The 24,678-nt window shown below is 52.3% G+C and overlaps 11 protein-coding genes across 11 annotated transcripts; 4 read left to right on the forward strand and 7 right to left on the reverse strand.

Moving 5' to 3' along the window:
* Positions 1–1,410: 1,410 nt before the first annotated feature.
* Positions 1,411–2,088, reverse strand: PHYSODRAFT_520165 (hypothetical protein; the record flags this gene model as incomplete). The annotated part of the gene is made up of 1 exon (XM_009534957.1): positions 1,411–2,088. A coding segment is annotated over one exon (678 nt), but the record flags the coding sequence as incomplete, so codon positions are not given.
* An 815-nt stretch (positions 2,089–2,903) lies between these two features.
* PHYSODRAFT_304365 (hypothetical protein) lies at positions 2,904–4,346 on the reverse strand (the record flags this gene model as incomplete). The annotated part of the gene is made up of 1 exon (XM_009534958.1): positions 2,904–4,346. The coding sequence occupies one exon, from the start codon at positions 4,344–4,346 to the stop codon at positions 2,904–2,906; it is 1,443 nt and encodes a 480-aa protein (XP_009533253.1).
* Positions 4,347–5,178: 832 nt separating this feature from the next.
* Positions 5,179–6,633, forward strand: PHYSODRAFT_337320 (hypothetical protein; the record flags this gene model as incomplete). Its single annotated transcript, XM_009534959.1, has 3 exons — positions 5,179–5,421; positions 6,077–6,244; positions 6,313–6,633. 3 exons carry the CDS (start codon positions 5,179–5,181, stop codon positions 6,631–6,633), a joined length of 732 nt encoding a protein of 243 aa, XP_009533254.1.
* A 489-nt stretch (positions 6,634–7,122) lies between these two features.
* Positions 7,123–7,724, reverse strand: PHYSODRAFT_304367 (hypothetical protein; the record flags this gene model as incomplete). The annotated part of the gene is made up of 3 exons (XM_009534960.1): positions 7,123–7,265; positions 7,338–7,487; positions 7,529–7,724. The coding sequence occupies 3 exons, from the start codon at positions 7,722–7,724 to the stop codon at positions 7,123–7,125; spliced, it is 489 nt and encodes a 162-aa protein (XP_009533255.1).
* A 167-nt stretch (positions 7,725–7,891) lies between these two features.
* Positions 7,892–10,506, forward strand: PHYSODRAFT_441856 (hypothetical protein; the record flags this gene model as incomplete). The annotated part of the gene is made up of 5 exons (XM_009534961.1): positions 7,892–7,942; positions 8,019–8,087; positions 8,194–8,285; positions 8,374–8,449; positions 8,533–10,506. Coding segments are annotated over 5 exons (2,262 nt in total), but the record flags the coding sequence as incomplete, so codon positions are not given.
* A 2,029-nt stretch (positions 10,507–12,535) lies between these two features.
* On the reverse strand, positions 12,536–13,294 carry PHYSODRAFT_287076 (hypothetical protein). The gene has a single exon (XM_009534962.1). It carries the CDS (start codon positions 13,267–13,269, stop codon positions 12,646–12,648), a length of 624 nt encoding a protein of 207 aa, XP_009533257.1. The 5' UTR covers positions 13,270–13,294; the 3' UTR covers positions 12,536–12,645.
* Positions 13,295–14,108: 814 nt separating this feature from the next.
* Positions 14,109–14,603, reverse strand: PHYSODRAFT_304370 (hypothetical protein; the record flags this gene model as incomplete). Its single annotated transcript, XM_009534963.1, has 1 exon — positions 14,109–14,603. One exon carries the CDS (start codon positions 14,601–14,603, stop codon positions 14,109–14,111), a length of 495 nt encoding a protein of 164 aa, XP_009533258.1.
* Positions 14,604–14,715: 112 nt separating this feature from the next.
* Positions 14,716–15,156, reverse strand: PHYSODRAFT_261684 (hypothetical protein; the record flags this gene model as incomplete). The annotated part of the gene is made up of 1 exon (XM_009534964.1): positions 14,716–15,156. One exon carries the CDS (start codon positions 15,154–15,156, stop codon positions 14,716–14,718), a length of 441 nt encoding a protein of 146 aa, XP_009533259.1.
* Positions 15,157–18,800: 3,644 nt separating this feature from the next.
* PHYSODRAFT_337325 (hypothetical protein) lies at positions 18,801–22,399 on the reverse strand (the record flags this gene model as incomplete). Its single annotated transcript, XM_009534965.1, has 3 exons — positions 18,801–19,007; positions 19,082–21,881; positions 22,320–22,399. The coding sequence occupies 3 exons, from the start codon at positions 22,397–22,399 to the stop codon at positions 18,801–18,803; spliced, it is 3,087 nt and encodes a 1,028-aa protein (XP_009533260.1).
* Positions 22,400–22,953: 554 nt separating this feature from the next.
* Positions 22,954–23,812, forward strand: PHYSODRAFT_287077 (hypothetical protein). The gene is made up of 4 exons (XM_009534966.1): positions 22,954–22,985; positions 23,070–23,148; positions 23,226–23,546; positions 23,615–23,812. Exons 2-4 carry the CDS (start codon positions 23,080–23,082, stop codon positions 23,693–23,695), a joined length of 471 nt encoding a protein of 156 aa, XP_009533261.1. The 5' UTR covers positions 22,954–22,985; positions 23,070–23,079; the 3' UTR covers positions 23,696–23,812.
* Positions 23,813–23,843: 31 nt separating this feature from the next.
* On the forward strand, positions 23,844–24,319 carry PHYSODRAFT_287078 (hypothetical protein). The gene is made up of 2 exons (XM_009534967.1): positions 23,844–24,053; positions 24,132–24,319. The coding sequence occupies exons 1-2, from the start codon at positions 23,861–23,863 to the stop codon at positions 24,200–24,202; spliced, it is 264 nt and encodes an 87-aa protein (XP_009533262.1). The 5' UTR covers positions 23,844–23,860; the 3' UTR covers positions 24,203–24,319.
* Positions 24,320–24,678: the final 359 nt, after the last annotated feature.

Consider the following 24,678-nt stretch of genomic DNA (forward strand, 5'->3'; position numbering starts at 1 on the left):
TTGGTCTTCCTGCTCGAAAATTCTGCTGACGATAGTTCTTACCTACAGTACATATATCGTGTTGGTGGCCAACAAAAACAAAATCGCAATTATTGTTCTCATCTTTGCATCAGAAGAACAGAAACTTTCCTACTGAAGTACTTGAAGTAATGGTTTATACTACTATTTAACTACTGTCTGATCGCCTTCCGAGTCCAAAATGCTGTCAGATCCTAATCTGCCGATCTTCACGACCCCGCCTGCATCTGGTTGCAGCTCCACACCTTCCTTCGTATTGCTAGGTGAGAGCAATTTGGCTTCAAGAAAATATCTTAGATTATTTAACGAGTTGAACAGTGCCAAAGTTTCGCGAGTTTGAAGAGATTTAGAGTGATGAAAAACGTCAAAATTAAAACCTGCGGTCATTTTTTGGTTGCCAGACATGGCAACGCGAATTTATTAGTTTAAAAATCCCGATAAATGAACGACTGCGGGAACGCAAACACCATCGACTTGCGTCGTCATACCCACTTTCTCCCAATACTTGGTCTAAACTCGCAGTACGGGTCAAGAACCGAAGCACCCCGCTTTTCTTGTACCCCGCACCTTGGAGCGTCTGAGTGGATTGCCACTTCATGCCGGACTCCAGTTTCGGCGGGATCACGAACACAAGCACAAACTGGTAGTCGCGCAACTTTGCCTAATTCGCTATCTTTTTCACGGCACTTACGTCTACATTGAGCTTCCCACTCCACGTCATTTTAAGACCGTAGCACTTGCCAGCGTACCTCTCCGACCCATGTGTCAGCTCCGCCATCAACGCGTCTACCGCGTAAATGCGCGACTTTGGACGGTAGTACGTCCACGCATCGGTTGGATCGACTTCAGTAAGAGAATCAAACCATTCAAACTTCAGAACTTCGGGAATATCCAAGTGACCTGGATCCTCTGGTTCGTGGCATAAACTTCATTTGGGGTTTTGCTCTGCGATGTTGAGTATGTGCCCGACACGTCTGTTTTTCCGGCTCGGAAGCACTTCCACGTTAGCGAAATCCTGCGCGTATTTTCGTTTACCGCTTGTCATGGTTCTTGGGCCTGACAATGCCGGGATATTGCAAACCGGAGCTAGCTTGGTGGTGCTGCCTTCTGAGCATAGCATACCGGTTGGATTTTCGGACTGGAATGCAGCTTCAGCATCGCGTTTAGTGTCGAGTGAGGGTTGAGGAGGCTCGTCAAGTGCACGCAACACGACCGACCTCGTTCTCTGCAATGCCTTCTTTTCTCCGTCAACTCCAGCACTACTGTTCTTTATGAACCAGCGGTGAGCAAATATTTTCGTATAGTTGGGCTCGGAATGACCCTGCAACGTCGCTCTCCTCGTAACCAAGTGCAAATCTGGCAAACAACTTCAGAGTTTCATCACTTGCACGTTCAATAACTTTGGCCGCGACAACTTTTGAAACGAACGTAAAATGTTCGATAATCAGGAGACGTGGGGACCATAGCAGCCACGCAGTGGCTATACGTGCTGGGCTCTAGAGGGTTGCTCTTGCTCGAGCAATTGAAAACATCCTGAGCGCGAAAAGATGCAATCGCCGAGTTAATCATCGCGTCGACCTTGCCGGGAGTCTCGTCAAAAACAAATCTTGGATTTCCGCCCCACTTCACAAACCTCGACTCCAGCTCATCATCGGACAGTCGGTGCGCTTCATCCGCGATCGCATTGCACGCTCGGAGCTCAGTCAGTTCCCACATAGGGGCGATGAACGACTTACAATTTGTCCCTTTCTTGTAGTCTTTAAGTTGGGCCAGCGTTGGTGAAGTGAAAAGAATCGACACGCCGTTCCAGCCCACAAGCATGGACGAGTTGTCCTTGACTAAGCGCAAGACAGAGGTACTGAGTGTAAGCTTCTCAACCTCATCCTCGGTCGTTCTCATGAATGCCTTCTCTCTCCATAGGTAAGTGAGGTAATTCTTTCCGAAGTTGAGCACCAAGGTGTACTTGTGCGCCTTCATTTCCTCATCCACTAGACCACGAATCAAGCGAGAGGCACAGTAGACGTAAAATCGGCTCTTCCCAATGCCTGGATTCCCCTCCACGACCAAGTTCCTGGGGTTTTGTCCAGTGACTCTTCCATCAGCCCATCAAAAATTATCCGATCGCAACGCCTCTCCAAAATGTTTAGCGAAACGTCTGGGTGCGCTACTGGAGGCATCTTCTTCATCTTGAGGTACTCGAACGGGAAGTCTTCGCCCTCCATATTCGTCACCGAGAGATGCTCCATTTTCTCAGGAAACCAGTCACTAGTAGGTGTCCCTACTACGTCATCAAAGCCGAGACGATTTTTTATTAATGCGATCAGATCGTTGACGTCGTCCTCCGTGAGTCTGCCTTGCATTGAGAGGAAATCCCTGATTTGTTCCACCGCGTCATCGGTCGGTTTATTTTTCTTCTTCGCTGTCATCGTAGCTGTAGGATCGGAGGGACCAACGAGTGCCGATGAATAAAGCTTCATCCTCGGAAAGTTGACTACTTCAGATTTGACGTTTACGACTGTGACTCATGGAATGTGAAAATATCAAGAAGTTTCAATCTGAATCATTACAAGCATATTCCGTGGGTCTTAAGACTGTAATGCAATTTTCCGCTCTTCAGAACGTTTCATGAAATTCGAAGACGAAAAATAAAAACAAATTACGCTGGGTCGGTCCAACCTCCAGCGCGAACGCACGCTTATCGATGTCTGCGAGTAGCAAACGTCGATCTATAGGTGTACAGAAGTAGCTGTCTTCTGACATATAAACGCTTTTCAATTATGAGGAGGCTTCTGCCTTCCTCCACTACTAGAATAAAAGTAAAAGATGAACTACATATATTCGGGTGTTGAATGCATCGTCAGCTTCTGAAAGGGGCGATCCGTGTTTCACAGTGGAGCTGATGTCCCGTACATCATCTTAAGGAAATCACCAATAGCCTGCGTTTTCACTCCTTTTTCAAATAACTCCAGTATCTGCTGTAAACGCTCGATGCGAATCGCATTCGCCACAGTAGGAGCGTTTGCCGGCACATTCGATCCGTACAGTAGCTTCAACACCTCGCCAACCTCACTGCTTGATTTCCCGGCCAGTGCAAGTTGCATGATCAACTGACGTCGCGCATCCGGGGAACGCTTCGGCTTCTGCGGTACCAATGCTGCGTTGTTATGAACAAGCTTTTGCGTAGTAAACACAAGCCACGACTGCGACTCTGGCGAATACAGGTTTCTGCAGACCGCAAAGTTGTGTTCGCCTCGAGTCTTCGTTTCAAGCACGCAGCCAGATAAGTGTTCCACCAGCAGCAGACGGCCAGTTGGAGACAGCTTCATCTTGAACTTGAGCGCGACATCCGCACTCCCGAACACACAGTGTCGGTACGCATTCAGAACTAGATACCTGGTCTTGTCGTCGGCACTTCGAATCGTAACCAGACCCTCGTCGTCACAATAGCTCAGCTCAATGAAGCAGGAACCCGTCTCCGACGAGCTCAACGTGGATCCAGTCGAAGAAACCATAACCAGAGGCGAGTTCAGTGGGATCACGTCGAAGTCAATCCGTTTCACGCTTGCATGCTCCACTTTGACATATTGCTCGCCCCACTCGGACGGGCTTTTACCATCAGCAGCATACTTTGCGTCCACCGTTGCTTGTTCACTCTTGGTTATGGACGTCGTTGGTTCTTTGCTAGGAAGTGACAGGTTTGCACCGTACACTAGTGCCATCATTGCGCGAATGCTCGTAATCGACGCAACCGGATACATCAGCTTCAGCAACGCCTGATCTTGTCGCTCCGTGACGGTCAACGCACCATGGGGTGTGCCATATAAAAGCTTCAAAATCTCGATAACTGTCCTGCATGAGTTCCCCGCCTCCAAAAGGTACAAAGTGAAATGTCTACGCGCAGTTGAGTCAAAGAGAGCGGTAGCGGCTAAGTCTTCACAGAGTAAATTTGGAGGGAAAACAGATTTCAGAAATCGCCACTCCTGCCATGTGCCTCCGTAAGCGTATTTGCATTCCACACCGTGGCCCCGGCGCCCCATCGGTGTCCCTAGACAACATCCAGTGTGGCGGCTCTTGAGAGCAACCATTCCACTTGCAGTCGTGAATGCATCCAAATCCATCGAGGCGGACTCATGGCTCCAGCTGCACCCGCTGGTCAAAATCTTCGGGCCGCCAGACCTGCGAATCTCTACAGCTTCGTCTCGCCCTTGTTGAAGCTCGACCCAATGAACCATCGGACCGTCTGTAAGAAGACGGCCGTCTGCGGCCATCAAGAGCAGCGGCGTGTTCAGAGGGAGCGCATTGATATCGAGATCCTCGAGACCCGACATGGCGTCGCAAAAAGATGAATGGCTGGCCATAACTTCAGCCAATTTCTTAAAACTGTTGGTCAGTTTCGAAGTTGAGATGGAGAAAGATTAATAATCCCAATGCAATCAGTCTTGACCAGTCGATCGCCTGTTAGATAGAATAAGGTGATGAATTTTATAGTGTATTGTAATTGAAGAACTACATGTATTATTGAGTCCGGTGATTCTTGAAGACAACCAGACCGCCTATCGTTGAGAACGGCTTGAATCCAACAGAGGGGTACTTGAGGTCGTGGGCCAGCCTCCTCAACACGTGCACCTTCGGGATCACCTCCGAAAACGTGGATTATCCCGCCTTTTGACGCAAAACATAAATACACTTCCCTGATAAGAAATATCAAATTGGGCGGCTATCAGTTTTTTTTTCTTGGTAGTCATGCCGGATGTGAAATGGGGGCCAAAGGTTGACATGTTTCGTACATACTGTATTTGTGTCGTCAGACTGGAGGTGCGAGGCACCTAAATTTTCCACGGCGTCCAACGAGTAATCACGCGTCAAATTCGCAGCCACTGGTAATGCAAAAGAAACGATCGTAGTAGTCAAGTACCACCCGTACGTCTTCGTCCAATACTTCAAGTACGGCACGATGATAAACTGTTCCAAGAAATTGGTGCGGAAATTTGAGAAAGAGGACTCTAGGGAAGTAACGTGGTTGAAGGGGTTTGATGAGATGAGATGAGATGGATGCATGTGACTGACTGATGGTGAATAGCGGATGTGATTGCTGCTTTCTTAAAAAGAAATCGGAAATGGCCTACCGCTTCATTTATCTTTTTGCGACGACTAGCCACCATGTCACCTCTCGAACAACTCGATATCAAGGTTCTCCCGCTGAATACACCGCTGCTATTGATGACTACCGAAGGCGTCCTGCTTAAAGACGGTCCTGTGTTTCCACTGATGGAGCTTCAGCAAGCACAAGGGGGAGTGGTGGAGATTCGCAGGGCCGGCGGCCCCAACGTTTTGACAACTACCCGTTTCAGCGACGAGTATGCCTCTGCTACGTTCGCGCCGTTCACAACTCCAAATGGATTGGTCGTCTTCAAGCACCGCCACAGTAGAAACGGATGTCTGACCACATCACCACCCGGACCGCACCAAGGTATCAACTCTTGTATCGACTATGAAGGGAAGTGGCAGGAGTGGCAATTGCTGAAACCGGTTCTACCTGCCAGCTTCTCAGAGACTTAGCCGCCGCCTCTCTTTCTGATTCAAGTGTGCGCATGCAATTAGTCTGGTATCTTCTGGAAGCTGGAAACTCAAGCAAGACCGTTGCCGAAATCCTGGAGCTACTATATGGCACAGCTCCTCAACCTCTACATGTAGACGACATTAATTCTGATTTTGACGTCGCGGGACGTCAAGCGCAGGCACTGCTGAAACTGGTAGGGCTGTATTCGTGTATTGAATCGATTCGAGCAAAGATAGCGTTAGTGTACGGTACAAACCTGTCACTTTCTATCGAAAATCCAACAGCATCTCTCGTGAAGAGTGAGCAAGCAACGCTGGACGCAAAACATGATGCTGATGGTGAAAGCTCGTCGGGGTGTGGCGATCAATATGTCCAAGTGGACCACCCAAGCGAGAAATTCGCCGACTTCGACGCGATTCCTAAACTCACCTCTGGTTATGATGTCTTCGACTGGATCCATGCTGAATACGTCGGGAGACTGGTTCGTGCTTCATCGAGCTGAACTACAACAAGAACGACGGTCTGGTTACTATCCACAGCGCCGACGACAAGACCAAGTGGTTGGTTCTGAATGCGTATCGACACTGCGTATTCGGCAGCGCGGACGATGCGCTCAAGTTCAAGATGAAGCTGTCTCCAAAAGGTCGACTGCTGCTGGTGGAGCATGTAAGTGGGTGTGTTCTTGAAATGGCGAGAAGAACTTTGTGGTATGCAGAAACTTGTATTCGGCCGAGTCGCAGTCGTGGCTGCTGTTCACTCCGCATACTCTCGCTTCAAGTCTTACACCATCGGCATTGCAGAAGCCGAAACATTCGCCTGATGCGCGCCGTCAGATGATCATGGAGCTGGCGCTGGCTAGAGATTCAAGCAGCGAGTTTGGTGCGGCGTTGAAGCTACTGTATGGATCTACTCTTCCAGCCAACACTGCTAATGCGACGGACGCGATGCGGGTCGAGCGTTTACAGCAAATACTGGAGCTTTTGTGTGGAAATGTGCCGACGCAGACGAATGGCGACTTTCTGAGGATGATGTACGGGACGTCTGCTCCACTATAATACGTGGAGCGCTCTGTCCGAAGGTTGAAAACTTGCTGGCTCGGTTTCTGGAGGTTAACCGCGTATAGGCGAATTTATAGCGCAACATACATGTAGTTCTCAGCATTCCTCCCTTCAATAGATCGGTTGCCACGAATCTGGTTCCTCTAATCTTGAAAGCGACGCATGAAACTAATTTAATCACCGAAGAGGATGCCACACCAAGTAACTGACTGACTCGATGAAGAACTCGCATATCGAGAAGTCACTTACGGCTACTGATATCTTAAAAACTCTTATAAGAGTTCTGAAAATCGGAATTAAATCTGCGAAAGCCAGACCCCAGAAATGTTATCACTCCGACACTAACGCACCCCAAATGAAGTTCGAGAAGGTCGTGTCATCAATCCTATACTGCTTGCATTAAAGTGAAAAACAGTAATAGTAATCTTGGAAAACAAGTCGTCCAGCGTCAATTATGCTCATCATCACTGTCAATGCAGCTGTCCACTACATCTTCTCCTTCGTCGGCGACTCTGGATTCCGCGAGAAGAAGGCGTAGACTTGGCTTAACGTAGACAAAATTGCAGATCCGCAGCTAGGTGGGGGCGTGCTGGACTCGTCATCCACGTCTGAATCTGCTGCTGGGACCACTGCAACAATATTAGATGCCAATACATCCTTGGTTACTGTTAGAGCTAATGCATACTCCTACTAGTACGTACCATTATGGTCAACAGGTGTGGCGCTGCCTTCCGGGACCTGGACAATGACATGGAACTCTCCACCCCTTGGGTTTCCCTTCTCAGGAAAGCCGAAGGCTTTGTCGCCAACAAGAGCCGACTCGTCCATCGCGTCGCCTTCGTTCATCAATGCTGCGAGTTCGGGAGACAATTTCCCTCTGCGCTGCAAATACTGGCGTCTGGATCGACCTCCCGAAGCCACTTCCCATCGCTTGACTTGGCCAGGAAGAGCTTGACTTCATTGAGCGGACACGTGAGACCACCTCTATGCGCAAGCAACTGCTTCAGCTCGCACACACGCTTAGAACCGTCGATGTTCGCTCCTACCACGCCCCCGTCGTCGGCAAACATGCCCAAGATTTCCTTCATTTTGAGAACTTACAGTCTTCTTCTTCAAATTCCTCTCGTCTTCTCTTCGCGCTGCGATTGGCCAAGTCGAGATTGACGGGTCGTGATTGGCTCGTCGGTAATAAAGGCTAGGTGAAGTCTACAAAGTACAATTACTGTGCACTCGCTAACTTTGACGACCGAGCGCGATGGAGCGTCTGCAGCAGGAGCTAGCGGCGCTGCCAGGACTCGAGCAGTTGGTGCAGTACTTCTCCTCCTCTCTATGCAGTAAAGAATAAATGTATCCATATTGACTTGTTTATTCTCCTGACGCAGTCGGACTCGCAGCTGCGCGCTCTGCCGTGGCGCGTCAAGGAGCAGGCGCTGCTGGCGCTCTTCCGAGAGGTAGTGACCACAAAGAACTCGCTGCTACTAAGGAGGCCCTTGAATATAAACCCCCTCCAACACAGTGACTGACTGAGGGGGTGACGATGTATCTGAATGTCTGCAGCAAGCGTCGTCCGCGGCGGTGGCGCAGGAGCTGCAGCGCCGCAGCAGGGACCGCCGACTGGAGCGCAGGGCCGACAAACTGCTGGACGACGGGTGCGTGCCCAACTTGCAGCTGGGCGAGTGGCTAACGGTGGACGGGCGCAGGACTCTGACGATGTTACGGGTGCTGGGTGGTGAGTAGAGACGCAGCTGTGGCAAGGAGGAAGGAGGAGAGCTTCCGAGCTGATTTCATGCAGGCGGCGGCGGCGGAGCTGGCGGTGAGTCAGTCGCTCACCATGTGTCGGTTGATCAAGGGGAGAGAGGGAGGACTCACAGTCAAGTGGTTTGTTATCTGTTGCAGCGCCTGGGGGCGCCGGCGCTCATCTCGTGGCAGAAGCTTCTGTTCGACAACGAATGCTGCTACCAGGCCTTCCGACTGCTGCTCACGCGCATCAAGTCGTCAAAGAGGAGCGGGTGCAGTGGGGTGACCACCAACAGCTCGTCGCTGCTGGCTGCCAGGTACGCTGCGGGAGGCTCGAGACAGGGAGAAAGAGGTCGGCGTGACAGCCACGACAATAACAACGATGAGGAGGAGAACGACAAGGACGAGGGTGACGACAGCAGTATTGCGGACGAGTCGTACGATGGCTCGGAAGGACGGACAAGGTTCCCTCCATTGAAGCCGAGTTACAGCTCCCTCCGTCGTGTGTCTACTACGCGGAAGAGGGAGAACAGCGCTGCGTCCCGCTCTACTTCTGGAGGGAATTTAGACTGGAACTTTGACACGACAGTCGACACACCGCCGGAGGAAGACTCTACCGATGCGCTCAGCGTGTGTGAGTCCACTGAGAAGCTGGTGCAGTCGACTCGAAGAACCACTCGCCACACTGTGGGGGCTGGCATCTCGATCGAGCGGACTGCGCCCACCAAGCAACCGTCTCACTTTGCCTCCAAGTTCAAAAAGAACCAGGTGCAGGCGCTGCGGGAGGAAAATGCAGTGCTGACGAGTGAGAACGCCAAGTTGCGCGAGGAGATCAAGCAGCTGGAGGCGCTGAACGCGGTGCTGCAGAGTGGCAATTCCAACAACAGCCTGCTCGAAGAAGACCATCCAGACTCGATACAGTTCGCTCAGCGGCGGATGAGGCTGTTCCAGGCGCAAAACCTGCAGCTCCAGCGTCAAATTAGCCTCCTGCAAGACGCAGTGCAGGCCCAGGCGAACGCAGAGACGAATCTTCTGTCCGCACTGAACCACTGGCGAGGCGTGATCGAAGCTGGACGCGAAGAGGCGAAGGCTGCGGGGGCCGACCAGAATGCGGCCGATACTCCTGCCAAGTCCGAACAAACTGGGGCTCAGCAGCCCATCAAATGGATGCTGGCTGTTCCAGACAAGCTCATGGACGAGCTCCAGCGCGTGGAAGGACAGATCCGAGGCGCTGCGAACGCCGCCAACGCTTGCTACGAGACGAAGCTTCGCGTGAGCAAGTTGTCGGCGTCGTTCTTACGCGACGGTGATACGACGATCAAGCTGAGTGAGATCTACAGCCGAGAGCCGTCCAGTCTGGCTCACCTCCGTGTCGACAGGGTGAAGCAGCTCGAAGAAGCGCTGGCAAATGTTGCAGCAGAGCTGGACCAACTGAGCGCGCAAGTCCTGGAACGGTTTGCTCCCAAGGCTTCAACTACTGACGCAGTTCGGTCGAACGCGTATGAGCTCAGCAAACGCGTGCGAAAGTTGCTCCTCGAAGTCGGCGCCTTCGGTGCTGTTGTCTGTACTCCAGCGACAAGAGTATCAGGTTCAGAGAGCTCTGCTGCTACGAAAGACGGTGAGTGGATTACAGCGGTCGACATCATGAAGGCTCTGTCGTCAACGACTGGAGTGGCAAAGGGCCCAGGAGGGGCCAAGGAGCGCGAGAAGCAAGCAAAGGTGATGCTGAAGCAGCTTCATGCGAGATACTCGGCCATAGACAACAGCGCAGCGGTCTGCAAAAGAGAGGCAGAGTACTGGCGGACGGCCTGGCAAACCCAAGACGACTTGCTACAGCGGTTGGCCAAGCGGGTGCGTCACCTTGGCCAGAAGAAGGTGGAGTGGTGTCAGCACTATCTACTGGCGCCTATGACCAACTTGGCCGAAGTGTTTGCGTCGTTCCAGCAGTGCTACGACGAGAACAGTACGCGCCAGAATCCGTACCTGCCGCTGCTGGTGGAGACTTTGAGCATGGAGCACCCGATGCTGCAGGAAGCACTGCACCAATGGCAGGAGTATACGCGCAGTGTTCAAGTGAAAATGGATGAATTAGTGGCAGACTACGAGGCCAACCGACTTGTTCTCGCGTCTTCAGCTGCTACACCGAGATCGCGTCCAGCTCCTGAGTACGACGAAAGTACGCTCGCTTGTGACAGTGAGCAAGTGCTTCTCCACTGAGTGCGAGCCTGGTGTTCTGTTTGGCTGCTGCTCGGGACTTACGGCTTGTCAGTCGGAATGGTGCACACCAAGGAAGACCTCGAAGCCGACGCAGACGCTACTGGCGTATCTAACAAATGCGTCACGATCTGCCCGATCTCGTCCGCTGACTTGACCATCTTCAAGATGAAGCTCTGGCCGTATTTGCCGCGGCGCCACTGGTTGGTCCAAGCTTCCCAGACTCAATGGTTCTGGTTGGCTTCGTCGCACTGCAACACTTTCCTGCAGACGAAGAAGTACATACTTCCCAATCAGTGATGTCGTCCTGAAACAAACGTGCAGGCCCCCATCGTGGGCTTATGTGATGGAGGATGAGCTACTCGTAATGGCCGCAGTTATCTACCAGACACCGAGCGATAAAATGCGACGTGATGCTGTGCTACTTGTACTTGATCAATCGTTGCATTTCGCATTCGCCATCTTCGAGCCATGGCGCCGCTGTTAAAGTTCGTTTGAGGCTAGACAACGATTATGACGACACAACTTGTTTAAATTTTCTGATTGACTCGTCTAGTTCAAATGTTGAATGGAAAATGTGTAAAAGGCTCGGCCAGCTCAATTAAAATGCTCAAAGATTCGCACTGATCGCGGCCTTCAGGTCCTCCCTCTCCCAGTGTGCTTGGCACGACTCCAGGTAAGCATTAACTCCAGAGGCGGCAACACCCAGACCGAACGAAATACACCCGATCGCCGAAGTCGTTTGGTGATTTTCTAGACAATCACCAAACCAAGCTTTGAGAGTGCCCATATCGAGGATAGAATCCCCTTGTACAGAAGGCACTTCCCCAATAACCGCATACCCGAGGCAGCCGAAAGCGATGACCCTGAAGAAGATCTCTCCCATGCAGACGATCACACGCAAACGGCGCGCATTTTCTGTTGAATAGGGTAGGTTAGCGCCAATAAGGCGTGATTTCAGATATCAACGTACGAGCAAGCGATAGCACGGAATACACTTGGCTGTAGGAGGGACATCCAGTATCACGTGAATATCCCCTTCACACTCTTTGTCGCTATCCGGGAATGCATAGCGGGCATCGTCGACTCGGTGGGATACGTCCATGCTATTGTCCTCGCTTATCATGTTGCGAACTTGTTCAGGGATTCTCCCTTCCTTCTTCGTGTACTTGATGCCCGCGTCGAGTTCACGTAGCCAAGTGCCATCGCTACGCTTCGCTTTGTAGAGCTTGAATGCTCGCGGATTGCTCAAAAAGTGCTCGTTCTTGATTATAGCGTCTCGAAGTCCCCAAACACGCTTGGCACTGGTAAGCGTCACGCTACCAAAGACCGCTTCCCGCTACCACGTATGTGATGACCTTGTCTGGGGCCGCACCTAACAGCCACGACTCGATAACTCCATCCCAAGACTTGGTGTGAAATTGTAAAGTGAGCTAGTCTGTAGGATTTCCCTTCGTTAAGTAAAGATACTTCTACTACTACGATGTGATCTGATAAGATCTTTCATATTTTTCTCTTTCTTAGAAAACTTAAATCTCAATCTACGATTAAATTGCGTTGATTTTTAGTTTTTTTTCTCGCTACGCCTCCTTTGAACACGCGTCTACTCTAATCAATGACGGTGTCTGTGAAGGAAGTGACGCTTTTTGTTGCGCTTCAATAAGCGCGAGGGGGAAATCCCCCAGGTTTGGACCGGTAGCATTTTTGAGGACGAGTTCGCATCTGATGAATTTGGCGGATGTCAACTCCGAGTGGGATGGTCGTCTTCGAGGTAATGAATGCTTGAGGGTAGCAACGGAGAGCCGAAGCCATCATTTTGATGGTAACAGTTCGTATGAAGGCAACATGCAGCTATTTTTCTTGCATTTGGATAAAAAGATGGTGAGACTATCAAGGGCAAGAACAACACGCTCAATATGAAGCGTGCGCTACGTCAAAGAGTGTTCCAGCAGTGTTCAGGTGAAAGCTAGATGATTGGGGGGGGGGTACGAACGGCACACAGCGCTCCACTAAATATGCAATACTAGTACCCGTTCCGTGTTTGATGCTGCTCTGCGCCTACGCCTTGTCGACTGGAACAGCGAACGCCGAGGGCGAGCTCGAAGCCGACGCTGACATTGGGGCATCAAACAGACGCGACACAATCTGGTCGATCTCTTTCAGCGACTTGACGTACTTGACGAGCACGAGGATGAAGTCCTGGCGCTCCTTGCCGACGAGAACGTCACGTCGGTCCGGGGCCGCCTGCACTTGGGTCGTGGGGGCAGCGGCCACGGTGCGGGGCTCCAGGATGCGCCAGCTCTCCCAGTGTAGGCGGTTGTGGTTCGCGCACTTGGCGACGCAGCAGTCGTCGCACTGGAGGACGTTGCCCGTGTGGCACGACACGAAGAAGAGCGCGCAGCTGGCGTCCGTCTCCATGGTGAAGAGCTCCCAGTCGCCCGGTTCCTTCGGGTCGAAGACGCACTCGCCCGACGCGCGCACCTGCAGGTAGCGGCCGTTGCGCGCGCATTGGATGGCCACTTTGTCGTCGCGCACTCGACGCAGCACGAGCTGCTCGTACACGTCGCGGCTGTCTTCGAGGCAGCGCGCCTTGGAGGATCCGAGCGGGTTCTGCAGGTTCTTGCGCTTGGACAGCGACTGCAGGATGACGGGCACGTCGAACGGAATCTCGGACAGGTCCATGGCTGCAGGTCTTGGGGAGAAGCGGAAGGAGAAGCTGGAATGATCACGCCCCCTAAAGATTGCCGGTTAAAATAGTAATGGTAACAGAAATTACTACTACCGTAGTATGATGAAATGAGGAGTAATATCAATGTAAGAAATACTACTACGAGTTCCAGACATCGTTGCTAGACGAGGCCTTAATCGCTTTCGAATATCCGACGTGGTTGCGGCTCCCACAGCCAGTCTGGAAACATGATCTGCTCGCGGGTCATGGCTTCCACATCCACCGTAATTGGTTTAGAAGGAAACGAGAGCGCCGTCATGTTGGCGTACAAAGCACTCGTCGGTATTGATGTACTTCCTTGACAACTCGGCATGATCGCGCATACAGCCATATATACCTACTTGTGGGTAAGGCGATGAATAGCCGACGAATTACGGAAGGAAATATGAAGACCCTCAAATTCTGGAGAAGGAGTCCCTCACTGGCTTCGTTAAAAGGAGCGGTGGTGAGCTGTGAAAACTACAGCAAGAAGCGCCGATCGTGCACTTTCATTTGGTACTTGCCGCACAGGAATCGAGAAATTTGTTCACGAGATATCGGGAATTGAAAATTTACTGCATACTTTCGTAGTACTCCCGTGTTTGCATCAACTCTGAGGCTCGCTTTCATGTCACGATCTCATCTAAACTGGGTGAAAGGGTCTATACCTGCAACAAGCTGAAACACGTCACCGCGCGTCATAATTGTCTGCCATTTCATGTCAGGCGCTAGGTGCGGAGGCACGACAAACACCAACGCAAACTGAAAGCCGCGCGATTTCGCCCAGTTTGAAAGCATTTCCAGAGAAGATGCCTTAAAACTGGCCTTCACACATCGTCATCTTTAGTCCATAGCACTTTCCAGCGTAAGTCTCAGACTCGGGCGTCAGCTCCACAATCAACGCATCCACTCCGTATATGCGCGACTTCGGACGGTAGTACGTCCAAGCATTGCTCGGAACAACGTCTTCCAGTGTATCAAACCATTCCGACTTGGGATTTTCTGGAATCTCCAACATGTCAGGGACCTGGATAGCTAAAGATTGTTCTTCTCCTTGAGCATGCGACGCTTCATCTTTCGGGTCAGCTTCCATCGCAGAGCATTGCGTTTTCCGGCTTGATGATGGCTTTGCCTCCACCTCCAAGCGGGCAACACGCTTCCGTTTGCCACCACTTTTCTGTTGTGCGCTTGAGGGTGCATGGTTGATACTTCGTCCAGAGTGCGGTTTTTCACGGGCGTTTTTCGCTTGAGCTTCTCCTGTAACTTCAAGTGGGGCATCATATCCACGAGGGTGGCCCGCTTCGATCATGGGGGGCTGATCAAGTACACGTAACTTGACCGACCTCGTGCTCTGCGTTGCATTTTTCTCTTTTTCGACGACATCGCGCCCTCGGTTTGAGAACCAGCGGTGGGCAAATACTTCATACAACCCGGTTTATCGTATTTGGGTCGTTCAGGTCGACAGCATCGCTTGAGCTCTTGTAAAGTTCTGCCATGGCGTACGAATCCCGGTCAGGAATGTCTTCTTGCGGGCGCTCCACCAGCACGTGAATGACCCCGTATTTCTCTCCGTGATTGATGAGGAGTTCTGGTAACTTCGCTGTCGGCTCCAACATCTCGAAGGCTGTGTCAACATCTCCCGCCAGCATAGTGTCCAGATCGTCATTGTCTTCCAGCCACCCTTCCCCGCCTTTCCTCGCCACGCGGAGCGTCAGCGAGCCAGAGCGAAAGCCCAGCACGCCAGCAATGACATCGCGCAGGTCGGCAACTACTGCGTCGCGCGCGATGTTCACGCAGAAGATCTCAGCGAAGCCGTACACCCCGCAGTTCAGCTGCACCTCGTCCTTCGCTTGTTTCGCCATCTTCTCCGATCGTTGTTTTTTTTAGGAATTACCATGATCCAGTAGAAAAGTACTGGATCGTCCCCCAGGCCGACAGCCATTTTCTTCATACAGTAAAAAAATCCTAAGTACGCCCGGCACGCCACTTGCGAACCTATCAACCATTTATGGGCTAACTTCGAGCTCTCGGTTTATTTGCGGGACACCTGAAATAGATACGTGGGAGGTAAGATTTCGAAGGCTAGTGCTAAATAAAAACCAAGTAGACTTGAATAATAAATAATTATCTAAAGGGTGATTCACAGCTATATTCTGCTGCATTGTGCAAATGTCCAAGTCAAGAGCAAGAAACCCCCCAAACTACGGCTCTGCTCGCTTTTCACTCGACGTGTCTGATCTCGAAGCTGCCAAGGAGTTGGGACTACTCAGGGACGATGTTGCAGTCGAGTCGACGAACCCGACAAGCTCAACGTATGGCTTGGCCTACCAGCTCCGAGAAAATATTGCCAATTCAGTCTTTTCTTCACAAAAAGCAGTCCACAGCAAGCGCAAAGATTTGGCTGTGAGGTGCGGCTTCCAGAATTTTGTGAAGCAGACCAGTGTGAAGGCCGACAACTCCGGTAATGCGAAATTTGCGTGCAAGGCGCTCAATGGAACGCAATATTTCTACCGGACTACACCAGCTGCCCAACTCACGTGTCCTTTTTTCGTGAATGTTCACGGGAAATCGGGGAAGTGGAAGATAACCCAGGCAAATTTTGCGCACAATCACCTCAAGTTCGTTGGTAGTGCCAAGGCCCCTTGTGTTGAAGGGTCCATCCCGTTGCCGTCCAAGCCCATGCGGAATACCACGCAGCAGCTAAGCAAGCTGACAGCGATTGTCGAGACCGAGATGCTTCCCGCCCACGATGGATCTACGGCTTGCCGCTATCAGGAATTTTCTGAAATCGAAAGGAGCGGACGTAAGCGCTACATCGGTGTCCAGAATGAAGCAGAAAATTGACGACAAAATTCACGGCGACTTGGTAGAAAGTTACCAAAAACTGCGGGCGTACTTCGAGTTGATGGCGCACAAGAACCCCGGATCGGTTTGGAGAGTGAAAACTGCCGCGGACGGATCGTCGTTTGGTCGAGCGTGCTTCATCCCTAACGCTGGTATTTACATTGCCCAGAACTGCAAAAAAATGGTCGGCTTTGACGGGGCCCACCTTAAAGGGGAAATGCACGAACAGGGCATTTATCTGGTAGCTACCGTGAAAGACTACGACAAGCACATCGTTCCAGTTGGACTCGCGCTGGTTTCACAAGAGGACAAAGCCAATTGGATTTAGTTCCTGGGAGCATTCAAGGAGGCAGTTGACTGGGAAAAGTTCACGATATTGTCGGATAGACAAAAAGGTCTGCTTCCAGCTGTCGCGACAATTTTCCCAAACGCTGGCCATCGATACTGCCCGCGGCATATCATGGACAACATTAACAGGAAATGTTCCAGGTTGTCCCAGGAAGACCGTGCGTGGGTATGCCGAATGGCACGCAGCGACTGTGAAAATGACTATAAGCTGTATCGAAGTGAACTCGCCGTGAACAACCCTGCCGCTGCGAATTTTCTGGACGGAATCGAACGTGCTCACTGGGTGAAGTACAGTTTCCAAGAAAAATTTAATCTCCCGACTTTCGACGAAATAACCTCAAATTTGTCAGAGCAAGCGAACAAATGGATGGGTAAAGAGCTTCGGACCGCCAAACCCTTGGACGGATTCCACTTGTACTTCTTGAAGCTGAGTCAACTGATGTCCAAAAGGCGACAATTGATTGTAACGTGGACAAAATCTGGCGCACTCTCGGATTTAGTCCCCAAGTTGTTAGAGCGACGTACAGACCGTCAAGCTGCAGCTGATATGTGCGAGTTTACACACCTTCTCGAGGGTGCGTACAGCGTCTTGTTCAAGGGCCCTGTTGCCATACCGGGATATGTGCACCCAGACCGGGTAGTGGATTTGCCAGCGCTGGAGTGCACGTGCGGCAATTGGCAAGACCAAATGTTCCCTTGTGTCCACGCAATTTGCGCTGCTTCAAAGGATGGCCGACGAATCGAAGACTTGTATGACGCCAAGCGTATGTCGATCGAGCACTTCCGCGATACGTACACATTCAAATTTCTCCCTTGGCCGACAACAGCAACCTTACAGCGGGACGACACAATTCTTCCTCCACAACTTGAACCCACTCCTGAACGGATTGGTAAAAGAGGGTTGAAGCGGGGAAGAGGCCACAACACAAGCGAAAGATTGTGAAAAACGCGCTGTAGGGACAAGAATAAGCTTCGTCGGGTAAAGCCAATTTATACTTTATCGATCTGTATTTTTGACAAACAACACTTCATAATTAATAGATATTGTGCTTTCCGACAATTCTAACCAAATATGCAAGTGTTGCTGAGTCATATTTGGGTAAGGTATATTAAAAATCTAAACCGATAGATCTCTAGTGTTGTGCCCTAAGAACACGCGAGTAAAATATTTCATGAAAATCTCTTAAACTCTAGAAGGAGTAGGAACTCTACGAATGTACCACTCCATGGTACACCCTTTTTGTATAATTTAAGCCGCAATGGTGCAATATGCTACGTTGATCTGCAATCTGAATTTTGCAATTTAACTACGTTAAATTTAGCCAAATCACAACCTGACCTCCGGGCTGAAGTCTACTGTATTTATTTTAAGGCAACACTTAGAATAGAAATAGACTGCGAACTACATTTTCAGCGCTTCGTCAAGCCCCATTCTGCTTTGTGCTCAATGCCACGCCTTAACCCACGACAGCGCCACGCCCGGAACATCCAGCGCCACCTGGACGGCTCGTTTTACCGTCTCCGACTGAATCCCGGTATTTCCGCTCATGACGTCAGCGACGAAGACACCGACGAGCAGGAAGAGGAAGGATCATCAGTCAGGGGTGGACTCCGAGAAGAACGACGTAGAGGTGGTGGCCTCTTCGCAAGCAATCGAAGGGCCCAGAGAGGCGTGGATGGGCAGCTATATGAGGTAGAGCGAATATACGCGAAAAGGTGGATCAACGTAAGAGTATATTATCTCATTCAATGGGTTGGGTACCGGGAGCTTACATGGGAACCGGGAAGCCACGTTCCGATGCGCCTGAAGCTACGGTTCGAACGCGAATCGATCGACTTCATCTGGGTCTACCAATCGACAAGAGGGAGACGTCGGACTCGCCATCGACGACCGACACGACGCAGCGCAAGGATCCAGTCTCGCAGCAGTAGGTAGATACGTTTTGATAAATACGCATCACGAACTTAGCAAATACTGTGACAGTAGTTTGTTTTTCAGTCGGCCTGGGGCGATCCAGTACTTTTCTACTGGATCATGGTAATTCCTCTTTCTTTCACTGAGATAGCGAACGGGGATGCTTTTTCTCTTGTGTGGACCCCATAAATGTTTTACATTGTAATGTACTGAGTTCAGTTCACTAAATCGCTGACGTGCGAAGACTATGGTGACTTTCGCTGACAAGTTTGCAAGAAAAGGATGTGGATTGCGTGGAGCGGGTTGGGCGATGCTATACTAATGCCTACTATAAAGAGGTCGAACAGGTGCCCAAGGAATGTCGGTACAGGCCTCCCTCTCCGCCAAACACTCGGTCGTCTATGATGGCACTTGAACTTTGTCATTCAGGAAGACCTCGCTCTTGATGGCCACGATGGACGAGAGCTGTCTGCGGTCGGCCTCTTTCCATAAGGTATAGTTCTGCTTTGCTATGTTGTGGATGGCGCCGAACTCCGGCGTGAATATAACTTGTGCGACCGTATCGTAGAAGGGAAGTACGATGAACTCGAAGAAACCAACTTGGTTCTGCGTGTACACAGAGAGAAGGAAATATTAGAGAAAATATATAACCCAAGACGCAAGATGAAGGGCAGACAAACCTTTGCGCTATTCTCCGAGTGTCGGTCCATGAAAGGTGAAATGTCAGAATTGTTGGCGCGCTCGTTGTCGCCCTGCAGGAAGAACTCCTCGATGATGAGCGCTGACCAGATCACGTGCAGCTTCCTCTTTTTGGCAGCGTGACCGATATCAGCGCACTTGATGACGACCTTCATGATCATCATCGGGTCTGTTACGGGCTTCGGCGCTGGTACAGCTCCTCCAGCTCCCAACCCCGCGCCATTATTGCTGCTCCCAGTCGCAGGGATGGCAGTCGCCTCCTGGAGCAGCAAAGCCTTGAGGTTCCCTACCAGCTGCAGGTGCATGGATAAATCCGTACTGAGGACCATCTCGATAATAGCCTTCCTGATCTCTCGATATGGCTTGTCCTTCATGCGCCCGAAGATATCGCACAGCGGGTTGCGCATGATGAAAAAGGTTTCAGCCAGATGCATGCTCTCCAGGATGCTGCGGTCGTTGTATTGGAGAGCCAAGTCGTGCTTGGCCTTGATGAGATAATTGTTGGACTTGCCCGGATGGCGGAAATCGTGAATAGCGGCAGCCACAAGCGCCGCGTAGAACTCGAGATTTGTGAGCGTGTCTCGAATCTGACCGTCGGCGAGTGTTGTGATGAGGAAGTTCACCGAGTTCACGACGTCGGCAGCGTGGCTGCTGTTATGGTACGGGTTGGCCAAGTACCCATCGTCCAGCACGTACAGGAAATTCCGCAGCACTACGCGGTCAACACGGAACTCTTCATGAAGCTCATGCAGCTCGAACATGGCTGCAGTCACGTACATGAGTGGCCGGTTGCCAGTATGCTCTGCAATTTGCAAGGTATCCAAGTCCCAGCCATCTTGCTGAATGCGCTGCTTTACGCGAGAGAGCGTCTGATCTTCCCAAGTGGGCATGTCTGGCAACGGAGCAATAACCACAGAACCAGCAATCCCTCCAGCTCCGATTCCTAAGCCGTCCTTGTAACTCCTCCGGTTGTCGCTGTTTGAGTCGGAATGTGAACTGTGCGACATCGCCACACCGGAGCGAGTTGTATCGCCGTACTCCTTGCGAGCCAGCACCGAGAGCGCCCAATTCTTGGTATCGTTATCGACCTCCTTCTCGGACTTCATCTGCGCGCTAATATCGGGAACGAACAGGTTCTGGTCCAGCCGCGCGAGGTTGCGGACAATAGCCATGCCGCGTTGAGTATCCTCATCACTCAGGTCCACCGCATCGAGGAAGGATTTGAGCTCGGCCAGCAGAGCGTGCAGCGGAGAGGTCAAGTCCAAGTTGAAGTCGCTATCACGCTGCGCGAGCTCCTGTTTGAGCGTGCGGTTCTCTTCTGCGATCAAATTCTTCTCGCGCGTCGCCTTCTCCGCCTCCAGTTCCACGGCCCAAACGTGAAGAAAGTCCTGGCGCACCACGCGATCGACGTCTCGGTTTCGGAGCAGCATCGCAATAGTAAACACCATGGGGAAGCAGATAACCAGCACGCGGTTGAGGATAAACGGCGACGAATCCGTGACCGGGTAGAAGATGAACGTGAGCACCATGTAGCTCACACTGGTAATAAGCCCAACCAGCGCGAAGTGCAGCGTGTCGATACGCAGGAGCGGCACGAAGACGAAAATCATGATGAGTCGGAGCAGATTGATGTTCATCGTGGCTGCAGGGAGCAGAATCTCCTTCGTGTAGGCCTGCAGCACCTCCGCTCGCGTGCCCGATATTGCCTTGAACAGCCAGTCGCTGCGGGACGTGCTGTTCACGTAGAAAATGCGCGCGTCGTCCGTGTTGGAGATCTCGAGCTCGTCCAGGATGATATCCACGTCCTTGGAGACGTAGTTGTACCATTCCGTGAGCATGGAGAACATTCCTCCTGCGATGATCGAGAAGCTCCAGCATAACAATACAAGCGTGTAGATCCGCTGGAATTGGATCTCGTAGGCGCGTCGCCGACTCACATACACTAGCACCGGGATGGGTAGGATGGGGCTGAACACAAGCGCGAAATACCGCAAGCTTCGCGAGCGCACGCTGGCGTCTTTCGAGAGCAGATTGGTGAGGTTGGAGCCCGTGAACAAGAGGTACATGAGGAAGAAAATCAACGCGATTCGGGACGACCGGGCCGAGTTCTCGCGCGCAAAGGTTACCTGGTAGAGCTTCTCTAGTCGCGGCTCGTTCACGAATGTGCTGGTCACGGGGTGGAACTTGACTTCCACGGGGGTTTTCTTGGTCTGGGCCACGTACACCGAGTCCGTGAGGGGGTAGATCCTCGACACGCGCTGGTTGGCTCGGTCCTGGTTTAGAACTGTGTGGATGGCGTCCGATCCGTGGTGGCCGCCGTGGTTGTACGTCGCAGCGCCGCTGCCCCCGAACATTGTGGTTCGGATTGGCGCACCCCCGCCGCCGCCGCCAGGGGCGGCATCCTGTTTCTGCTTGGGAGGGTCGGAGGAGCCGCCGAGAAAGAGCGAGGTCACTGTCTTCTGCGCGCCTGGCGCCACGGCCTTGGGCGCCGAGCGCTCGTCCTCCTTCCCGCCTATCTTCGATCCCCGCGTTGTGACGGAAGCGATGCGCACCACCTGCCCTGCAGGTGTGCTCTTCTTTTTGCGCCCACGGAGCGTCAGGGGGCTCTTGGCTTGGTCTGGTTTGGGCTGTCTGAGGTCCTCGCTCCTGCCGCTGTCCGAGCGATGGGAGAACTTGAGCACGCGGTCGGCGTCGGCGTCGCTGGGCCGCCGCAACTTGTGCAGCCTGGACGGCGTTTGGCTCGGACGGGACAACGACTCGGGCGACGCAGAGGACACGGGGCTGGAAAAGGAGAGCAATCTCCCGAGGTGGCGAGAGGAAACCAGGGCACCGACCGGAGGGGGCGAGGCAAGTCTCCCCACGACGCCCGGCTAGTGCTGCCAACTGCTACGACGCGGACGCCACCCGTGGCGTGGAGATCTGAGCGCGAGCTGCCTGCCTGACTGACTGCTACTTGCTTGAGCGTGCGTTCTCGGGGCAGTACGACTGGATTGCCACGTTCACGTCTCCATAGGCGGCGCAAGCAAGAACACGAGCGAGCGCGAGCTATTGTTGTCCGGCAGAGCTTGGTGGCGAAACGACCAGCCGACTGCCTGCCTTCCTCCTGCATTTGGACTCCCCTCTAATTATACTTCGGCGGGCGCCCTCGTCCTGCATTCTATTGCTAGACTTGACCCATCCAATCTTCACGCAGAGCAGAGCGAGCGTCGAGACACTAACGATGTGAGCGCGATAGACGTGCACACGTGATGGGGAGCCGCCTCCACCACGAACGACGGAGGCGACACAGCGTCCGTCATGGGGACGGGAATACTAGTAGGATACCGGTGTGGACGCACTACCTGATGACAATAGGCCTCGACTTCCTCGCTCTACGTAGGCCTGAGGCATGCACTGCAAGGCCGAAGTTGAGGAGTGAGCTCTTCGAGATGGGTACATGTTGAAGTGATAGGCGAGAGTGTGGTGCACACAAGACCAGTTGTGTACCCACACACCAAAAGTGATGCTATCATTCAGGTGTGACGACTTCAAATTGATTCATCAACAGAGGAGCTCTTCAAAGGCGTCGGCATTCCCCAACCTTCCTCGTCGTGACGAACCGCTGCCATAATGCCGGAGCAACTGTATGCGAGCCCCATCAGCCAGCCTTCGCGTGCCGGTACGCATGCGCACACTCTGTGCGGAAGACTGGAGCCTGCCTATCCTAGCGGTTGTCACTGACGGACTGTCCGTAGTTTACTGGCTCTGCAAGGTCAACAACCACCCCATCGAGTACAAGTACACGGACTCGGGCAAGGGCGAGACGCGCACCGATACGTTTCTGCAGCTGAGCCCCATTGGCAAGATCCCCGTGCTCAAGGACGGGGAGTTCGTGCTCACTGAGAGGTGAGAGAGGCGTCAGTTAAGATGCAACAACTGTTGCAATGACCTCACTGACGCCGTGTTGTCTGCAATTCCGTAACATTGAAGCCATGCCATCATGCTTTACCTTGCGGACAAGCACGACTGGGAGTCCTGGTGCCCTAAGGACCTCAAGATCCGCGCTCGTGTAAGCTGCGGCCTAGAGTCGATGCAGTGCTCCTCAAGTTGAAGCCTTGACTCATGTTTGTGCTTGATTGGCATCAGATCCACGAGTACACGAACTGGCACCACCTCAACACGCGCCGTAGCTCGGAGATCTTCTTCAACCAGCTAATGGTGAACATCGGTCGTGGCACGCCTGCCATGGAGGCCATGCTCCAGAAGAAGCACAAGATCATCGCCGACATGTTCCGCATCCTGGAGTTCTGGTTGCGTCACGGCAACTTGTACCTCGTAAGCAACACTAAGCCCACGGTCGTGGACCTGTCTTGCTACAACGAAGTGGTGCAGCTCGAGGTCATGGGACTGCTCACCAACGTGGAGAAGGACTTCCCCAAGGTCGCGGCCTGGCTCAAGCGCATGAAGGTAAGCAGCATCTTGCTTTTATCTAAAATTCCAAATGGCTGACCCATACAAATGCCAAACTATTGCAGGACGTCCCGCACCACGACGAGATGCTGGCGCCCATGGGCAAGTTCTTCCGCAAGTTCAAGCTGGCAGCGCACAAGCTGTGAGCTGCTCACATTTCGTGAAAATGTATCGAACTTGTGATTGGCCAAAAATGTAGTGAGGAACTTTCATCCAATGAAATTACGTTAAATCTCACAATAAACGTCGCTTTTGCGCTGCTGGCTCCTACGCCTCTCAATTTCCTTGTAGCGAGCGAGTGGAAGAGCATCATGTCGGCCGTGGCTAAGAGCTTCAAGAACGCCTTCCAGGTGCTGACGCCCACGCGCGAGTACGGCGTGGGCGCGCGCGTGACGCGCGGCATCTGGGCCAAGTACGCGGAGCCCTCGTACTGGGAGGTGGTGCGCATCCGCCCGTCGCCCGACCTCAAGCACGGCAAAGTCTTCGGCAGATTCACCTTCCGCGGTGCGTCGGTCCCTGCGTGAGACCAATACTGATTGGACAAATAGCTGATTATCTGTGTACGTGATTGGCTACGAGCAGGCAAGACGGACCCCAAGGTGAAGCGCATCAACGGCGTCTTGAAGAAGGACTGGAGCTTCTTCGAGGCGTAAGCAGAGCGAGCGTCTTGGTGCAAACAGCAGACACAGTTGATAGAGGAGGACGAAGCCGCTCGGCAGTTTTGCTTTTCGGGAGATTGGCGTCCGTACGCGGTAAGACTGCAATACACGGCGGGGTATTATGTCAAAGTATTCTGTGTGAGTTGTTGTTGTTATCGTTGCAAAGCGGTTCAGGCGGTGACATGAACACCTTTGTGCTGCCTAAAACCCCCCGCTTCGTTCAATTCCTCCAGCAAGCTCGTACCGAGATGGCAACTCGTGTTCATGGATCTGTCGGAGGTTCCGTTCGATGTGTCTGCGATTCTGCAGTTCGTGCGTAGGCGCAAAATCCACTTGGATCGAACCCTGCTCGCCGTCTAGAGAACAACCGCAACATCTTCGAGCCGTTCGTCTTGCGCCCGAGCTCGAGAATACGAACACCATCCAGTGCTTACGTAATGGCTGGTTCCTCGAAGAACGCACCACTGGAG

This window comes from Phytophthora sojae (assembly GCF_000149755.1).
Source record: "Phytophthora sojae unplaced genomic scaffold PHYSOscaffold_8, whole genome shotgun sequence".
In the NCBI taxonomy this organism is placed as follows: domain Eukaryota; phylum Oomycota; class Peronosporomycetes; order Peronosporales; family Peronosporaceae; genus Phytophthora; species Phytophthora sojae.